The sequence below is a fragment of the Camellia sinensis genome, chromosome 5 (genome assembly GCF_055761805.1).
Source record: "Camellia sinensis isolate YWXY chromosome 5, ASM5576180v1, whole genome shotgun sequence".
In the NCBI taxonomy this organism is placed as follows: Eukaryota; Viridiplantae; Streptophyta; class Magnoliopsida; order Ericales; family Theaceae; genus Camellia; species Camellia sinensis.
Window position 1 is genome coordinate 107,624,935 of NC_138965.1, and position 8,137 is coordinate 107,633,071.

The 8,137-nt window shown below is 34.4% G+C and overlaps 1 protein-coding gene across 1 annotated transcript; it reads right to left on the reverse strand.

The window, feature by feature from the left end:
* Positions 1–589: 589 nt before the first annotated feature.
* Positions 590–4,226, reverse strand: LOC145791600 (uncharacterized). Its single transcript, XM_082871971.1, has 5 exons — positions 3,973–4,226; positions 3,780–3,831; positions 3,617–3,685; positions 2,414–2,494; positions 590–817 (listed from the first exon to the last, which is right to left on the reverse strand). Exons 2-5 carry the CDS (start codon positions 3,819–3,821, stop codon positions 590–592), a joined length of 420 nt encoding a protein of 139 aa, XP_082728097.1. The 5' UTR covers positions 3,822–3,831; positions 3,973–4,226.
* Between the last annotated feature and the right edge of the window lie 3,911 nt (positions 4,227–8,137).

Here is an 8,137-nt window from a genome sequence, read left to right on the forward strand (position 1 = left end):
TTTTTTTAAAAAAAAACTATTTTTTGCGACGGGTGGTGCCGTCGCAAAAAGTATAAAAAAATGAAATTTTTTATTTTTTGCGACAGTGTAATGCCGTCGCAAAAAATATTAAAAAATAATAAAATTTCCATTTTTTGCAACAGTATAATGTCGTCGCAAAAAGTAAACCCTGTAACAAAATTAATAAAAATATTAAAATTTTCTATTTTCTATTAACAACTGATGAATATTCAACTAAATTAGCAGCATTATTAGCAGCATTTAAATCTTCTGATCCAATTAAAATATCATCACCAAATTAATTAAACCTAAGATCAAAAACATAATGCAACCAATTGTGTAATGGATCATGAGATTTTTAATTGCCAAATTAAAACAGAGAGTACCAAGTCAGCAACAAAGCATATTCTTAAGAATAAAAGAAGGACCAGATGTAACATAAGATAGATAAGGAGACAGGTGAAGGGAAACGTCATAGTCCTAGAAAGGCATGTAAACCTCTTGTTCTTCTCCCTCCATGGTTCTTCTATATTGATCAACATTTATTTTTTATGTCTTTTAGTGACATGGTATCAAAGCAGGTTGATCCTTAATCCATAGCAGATAATATTTCCCCCATTGATCGATGAGACTCGCTACCAGGTACAATACTAGGACTGTCCATCTCATTTACGCTTGGATTCTGTTGGCCTTGTTGCTCATTTAATTGAATGTCAGACTCTCTACGTGACTGAGAATCTATAGGAGGATTTGATTTTGCTGTTGCTGTGAGATTAATCCTGGGGGATCCAACATCTGAATCATCACCTCCAAAAGCCTAAATGAACAAAAAAACAAACATAATAATGAGGAAATAACAATGTCAGACCTGGTTAAATGTCTAAATAATAAAGAACAAATCACATTTTTTAAAGAAATAAACGAATGTTAAAAACAAATTATTACATTTTAAATAATTGTTGTTTCTATTCTTTGATCTGTGAAACTATTCAGCTAATCATTCAGCTCATATAATCTCTAAAGTGAGCACTAAATCCCTAGTCTTCCTCTTATTTAGTTTCTCAACCAAACCTGATCTTAAGGTACTGTTCTGAAGGCACTGCTCAGAGCATCCCAAAGGACCCAAACAGTCCTTTCCTTCTTTGTTCACTTAATTGTCCAACCCTTGACCTTATGATATACTCTTAACCCCCACCCACCCCACCCCCCAACATCCCTTCAAATATATTTCTTAAGAAATCATCATTCTTTTATTTTCTTTTCTTCTTTTCTTATTTTTATTTTTATGTTTTCAATCTATGTAAAGGACGTCAAAAAAAGGTTTCTTAATTTAAAGAGAGAGTTTTTAACTTACAGATGAAAAGAGAATCTATTAACAACACAATCTGCTTAAAGGATTAAGACTTGCCTTAGAACAGAAAACCTACAATCCATATCCATTCAAAGCTTCATGGGTTTCAGATCACAAGTCTCAGAGCACATAAGGAAGTACAGAAATGAATATAAAAAAGCAATCTGAGAACATTTCCTTGGGTGACTTTGTGTTTCATAGTTTTCAGTATATTATAAACTAAAGTAACATTTATTCTCTATCTCACTGTGTATGTGTGACAAGCACATGTGGCTGGGCTATGTCCAAGTGAATCCAAAATGTTGCCCCATTTATCCTTGATTAATGATTGGGTAATGAAATAAACATAGAATTTAACTTTTCATCATTTAATTTTTCTTCAGCTCTACCCAATTATTTATTACTTGTTCTGTTTGGACTCTTGAGGTTCCTCACTGAATAGGAGCACCATAAAATTTTTACTTCTTGAGGTTCCTCACTATAAAAGTATAGGTTATGGTTCAATTTGCACCAACTTCACAAAAGTGTCTTTCTCATTCTCTTTCAAGCCTCTTTCCAAATAAGACACTTTCGCATGTTCTACCATTGATTTCCATTTGTCTCCACTAACTTTTTCAACAACATCATATTTAATATTTTGATGATCTCCGTCAACTGCCTCATAAAAATGAAAATGAAGAAGGCACAAACAAGCTTCTTAATTTCAAGATTTTTCCATCTAGCTCCTCTTTTATCTACATCAAAGTTGATTTTTGCACCTTCAACCACACCAATAGATGTTCAGCATGACAACCAAAAATTCTAAATGAATCGTGACTTGCAGCGAACACTTTGGCAACTTCCAAAATTATAACTAAAAAAAAAATAAAACTATAAACAGCATTATAAGCTACACCAAACGACACATATATCTCATATAAAATGGGACTAGTGAGAAAATGGACACATGCACATGCCCCAAGACCCATGATGTATGAAATAGAAATAGAAATCACAAAGAAGGTATTTAAACAGCAGCACCTTTATTAAACAAAATAAAAAATCACATTAAGAGCAACTTACATCAAAAATGTTCTCATACTCCTCCAAAAGTGTTGTGATGATGGCTTGAGCATTATTAGCAGCATTTGCGGCTGCAAGAAGCTGGGCAGAATTATCACCGTTGACATCAAAATCATCCTCCAATTCACATTCACCAGCTAAAAGAGGGCACAACAGCAATGGTGCCATAGAAATTGAAGGTAGAGGCTAAGGATTTGGGTTTCAAATGTTAAGAATGATAGTAGAATTGAGATTTAAGGATGGTGTTCAAATTAGGGCTAGCAGGGTTGGCTTGGACGGGTTGAGGAGTGGCAAAAAATGTGGGAGAGGGACTGCCAAAAGTGAAAGTAAGTGCTAGGATTAGGGTTTCAAATGTTAGAGATAATGATAGAATTGAGATTAAGGTCGGTGTTCAAAGTAAAAGACAAATTTTTTAAATTTTGAGGTGACAGTTCAAAGAACATAACGGTCCAAGGTTTAAATATAGACAAGCATGTATTAACCAATTCAAAATACGATTAACATCAAATCAATGGTAGTGGAAAGTTGGTACATGAAAATAGTTGTTACAGGTCAATGGTAGTGGAAAGTTGAAAACTGTGTAGTTAAGGTTGCTTTCAAGATTTTGTGAAGCTTCAAGTTGCATACATGTAAATAGAGACGACGAAGAAAAAAAAAAAGAATACAAGAGAAAAAGTGCACCAATTGTACTTCATTATATTATATGTACAGTCATTTATATTGAGTGAGGTGGGTTTGGACAGGTCAAAATTGATTATGTATTAAAATAATTTAACTTAAATTCTTGCTTATTTAACTAATAAATGGGTTAAGTTCAATTGTGTAGCTCGACTAACCCATTTATTTTATCGATTTCTCTTTCCAGGTTTTTGTATTTGTAATTTTGGTTAAGTTTATCACCTTTAGTTGAGCATGTACGTTACTATTCAATCTAATAAAATTAGAGAAATTTTTAATCCTATCACTAATAATGTAAAACAAATATATGATTGGAATTATATATCTCCGTATCCATTGCAAAGTAAAACATGAACAAGAGGGGATTGTTTATTCCACCAATCAAGTTGGATAACTAATCTTATCTATTGTTAATTCTCTCACTATTAATTCCAATAATCAAACAGAACCAAAGAGCTTTACAAAGAGGAAGAGTAAGGCAGTCATGAGGGGAAGTATTAGCAAGAGATATATTGCCTTCTTTACCTTGCCATTGAAGGCTGCATCATACAAACCAATCTTGTCCATTACAGTCAGCACAACACCCATCATTTTCTGGCATAAAGAGACAAGAGAAGAAAATCCATTAAAACCAGTTGATCGTAATACGATTTCTCCAACAAAACTGTAATTCAAACTTCCGGCTCACCAATCGAAGGGGTTCAATGTGAAGAAGTGGTTCCATGAACATCTCAACATTCCTGAATCATTTCATGTATCAAAGTAATAAAATAAAAATAAATAAAAAGTAGTATAGGAAATTACTTTGCTATTAATATTTACTACGTGCATGCATGCGATGATCAAATCTTTTTTATTCTGCAAATTAATTGTTCACTAACCTTATCACTGCCTTCCCTTGGTAGATATGGCATGTGTAGAAGCCGAAGCCCTTTCCCAGAAGTACATTAGGTGTGTTCCATTCTGCACCAATAAACAAATAAATAATAAAAAAAGAAAAAAGATGCCAAATGGAGTGGAGCAGGCCATGCAAGAATATCACTTGGGGGCAAGGAGGAGAAGGAACAAACCTAATCTCCAAGCAACACTAACATTCATTCCATCATTCAATGTTGGTTGCACCACAAACTGAATGTTGTTTCCAAGCATTTCTTACTAGCAACTTATTGACCATAGATTGATGCTTGGTTAAACTTGATCTCAGATTAAGCTACTGTTATGGAGGTGTAATTCATTTATGAATTGAGTTAGATTCTGTTTAGGTATTTATCAACCTTATTAGTCTAGGGGTCAAACATCCACCTTGGAATGTTACGACATTGCTCAAAATTTAAATGTGTAGTATAGATTTAAACCTTAGTATTATATTATTAAATAGAATCTATCACCAAAGAACATAAAAAAACACTGCTAGTATTATATTATTAAATAGAATCTATCACCAAAGAACAAGAAAACTAGGAGTTCTCTCTTCTTTTTGACCCACAAGGGTATACATACCCCTCACACAATTGGTAGCACGTGCAGCCCATGTGATTCAAATATGCATTTCCGGGTTGTACATTCAAAGGGCAAGATATTTTCTCTTCTTCTGTCCTAATGTATTCTCACTCAAATAATCTTACTTACAAATAATCATATCTTGAGATACATGCGCAAGTTCAGTGCATGTGATTCAAATATGCATTAATGGGTTGTACCTATTAAAAGGACAAGGGATCCTTCCTTCTTTTGTCCCAATGTAATCTCAGTCAAATATTCATGTATCGAGATTTTTGTATTTTGAAATTTTTAAATTGATCTAACAGCGAAAAATATTCAGACAAAGAAATAGATAAATTTAAAGACGGGTGATTTTGATTGCATAAAGAGGTTGAATGATATGAAAATATTTAAGTAAAAGATAATCAAGAAATTAAGAAAGAATAATGAGTTGATTAAGTCAAGACCATGACCCAATGCACTCCCCAGTCATATGATTATTCTCAAAATTATGCATCTTGAGATTCTTAAATGATTCAACAACAAAAAGTATTAAAATAGACAAACAGAGAGAAAATTTGGAGATCGGGTGATACGAAAATAAACGAGTAAGTGATAATCAAGAAGTCAAGAAAGGGTAACGATTTAATTAATTATTACAAATTTAATATTGATTATCTGTTACATAAAAGTAAAAGAGGATGATCATGATTTGATAAAAAAGTCCAAAAACACACACCACGCACAGACTAATATAGTCAGCCATTTTTATATTCTCTTGCAAATCATACCTAAAGTTCATCAGAAAACTGAACCACCTAGTAATCCCAATTGTCAATAGTTGCCATTTGGAATTATGTATAACCATTGATCAGATAATGTAGGAAGGAATAAGGATGACGATGATGAATCAATGGTTTCCACAAATGGCTATAAGCAACTCAATAATTCTAGTCTAACAAAATTAGCCACCCCAATTGAAAATAACAAACCTTTTGTTTAGAAAATCAAACATATGCATGTATGTATGTGTATAGATATGCACACACACACACACACACACATATATATATAATTAGGGGGTGAAACTAAACTGTATTGTGATCACAAACTTCAAAAAATAACCACCATCAACTCAAATTTGTGATATTCATACTGGATTACATGCTTGACAGTACAAGTAGGATTAACTCCTTTATCCCTTCTTGGAAAAATATAAAAAGTGAAAACTTGTTAAAAAGAAAATCAAACCAAACTAAGTCTTGTGTTGGTTTTCATTTTTTGCCTTTCCGCTCTGTCAAGAGCTATATATACAGTTAAATTAAATAAATTGAAATCTTATTTCACTACAACATTGCATATCAGTTTAGTCTATTCCTCTTACATTTCCATTTATAGTGATCATATATCAAATGGAAAACCAAATGGTGACAAAACGTAAAGTAAAAACATTTCCTTGGAATTTAGATGATACATAAAGGTAGTCATCAATCACAACCAAAAGATGTACCAAGTGCTGCTTCCACAACCAAAACCAGATCATATATATATATATATATATATATGTAACAGATCAAAAACTCAATAAAAGATCAACTCATATATATATATATATATATTTAAAATAAATAAATAGAAAGGATATGTATGCTAAGCTAATGTATAATGTAAAGTTTAAAGGATAGAAATTGAATTACTCTCCAATTGCTTCTAAAAGAAGGCTGTCGTGTTCGTCCACAGCAGAGAGGCTGGTATGAGTAGCAGTACTAGGCAGATCTGTATGGGAAAAACAGATCAAGAAAAAAAACAGATCATATATATATATATGTAACAGATCAAAAACCCCCCTATATACACTCACAGATGTATATATATATGTGTGTGTGTGTGTGTGTGTGTGTGTATGAAAACCCCCTATATCCGAAATCCCGACACAGAGAGAGAGAGAGATACCCTTTAAAATCGGCGGTGAGGGAAGATCGCCGGTGAGGGAGGAGTGGCGGTGAGGGGCAAGCAACCGTCAACGTCGTTTGTGAGAGAGAGAGAGGGAGGCAGCAGCGGCGGTAAGGGAGGAGGATCGATAGTGAGGTACGAGCGACAGTGAGGAAGGATCGGCGGTGACGGATGATCGGCGCCGTCGTTGTGTGAAAGAGAGAGAGGAAGGCGAAACCCTAGATGGAGAGAGAGAGAGAGAGCGAGAGCGAGCAGGAGGAGAGGAGACGGCTGTTGTGTTTGTGTTGTGTGTGTTCTCAAACAAAACCCTACACACACCCCCCACAAATGTTATAGTTAATGAATTTTTTATTAAAATAAAAATTTATTAAAATAATTTTTATAGTTGATGATTTTTTTTTTCATTTGGTAAAGTTAAAAATTTATTTGTTTTATATTTATTTTAATGAATAAAAAATTATTATTATTTTTTTATTTGGTAAAAGTAGGAATAATATTTTCCATTAAAATAAAGTTAATTTTTTGTGGTCAATGAAAAAGAGACAAGATAGATGAGAGAAGAGATAAATGAATGAGATAAAGAGAAGAGAGACAGAGAGAGAAGATATATGAAAGAGATAAGCGAGAGAGCGAGAGAGCGAGAGAGAAAAAAATAAGAGAGAGAGAAGAGAGACAGAGAGAGAAGATATATGAAAGAGATAGAGAGAAGAGAGATGGACAAGAGACATAGAGAAAAAGAGAGAGATAGACAGACATAGAGAAAAAGAGAGAGATAGACAGATAGAGAAGACGACTTTTCTAAATTTTTGCTGATATTTCTTCACCATACCCTCCATCCTCACCTACCCAAGAGACGACAGGTGTCGGAGGGAAAGTCGGAGGGAGGGAAGAGAGGGTAGTCGAAGTTGAGAGAGAAGAGAGAGAACCAGAGGTTTCACCATTTGTGAGAGAGACAGGTGGTTCGAAAGGCATCAAGAGTGGGGAGAAATGAGAGGATGAGGAGGAGGATGAGGTCCGGGAAGTCATTCAGGTTAGGAACGGTGGTGAAGTCACCGGTTGTCTCCGCCGTCGCCGTCTATCTCTAGAGATGAGGGTAAGAACAGATTAGGGATTTTTGGGTTTGAGAGATTGGGGATTTTTTTGCTTTTAGGGGCGAGGGAGCGGGAAAGATAAGACAAATGAGAGAGAAACAGAGAGATGAGCGAGAGAAACAGAGAGAGAAAAAAGAGATGAGCGAGAGAAACAAAGAGAGAAAAGAGATGAGAGAGATAGAGAGAAGAGAGATGAGCGAGAGAGACATAGAGAGAAGACAAATGAGAGAGATAGAAAGAAGAAAGATGAACGAAAGACACACAGACAAACAGACAAACAGGCAGATAGACAAACAGACAGAGAAAGAAGAGTGATGAGTGAAAGAGAGAAAGAAAAGAGTGGTGGTAGTTAAATGGCATTTGCAGTAGTGGTAAATGTGGTAGAGAAGATGGGTGGTGAGAAAGAGAGATGAGTGAGAGACGAATAGAGAAAAGAGATAGAGAGACAGAGAAAGAGACAGAATGATGAGCGAGAAAGAGACAAAGTGGTCGCTAAAAATAGATTTTCTTGTAGTGGATC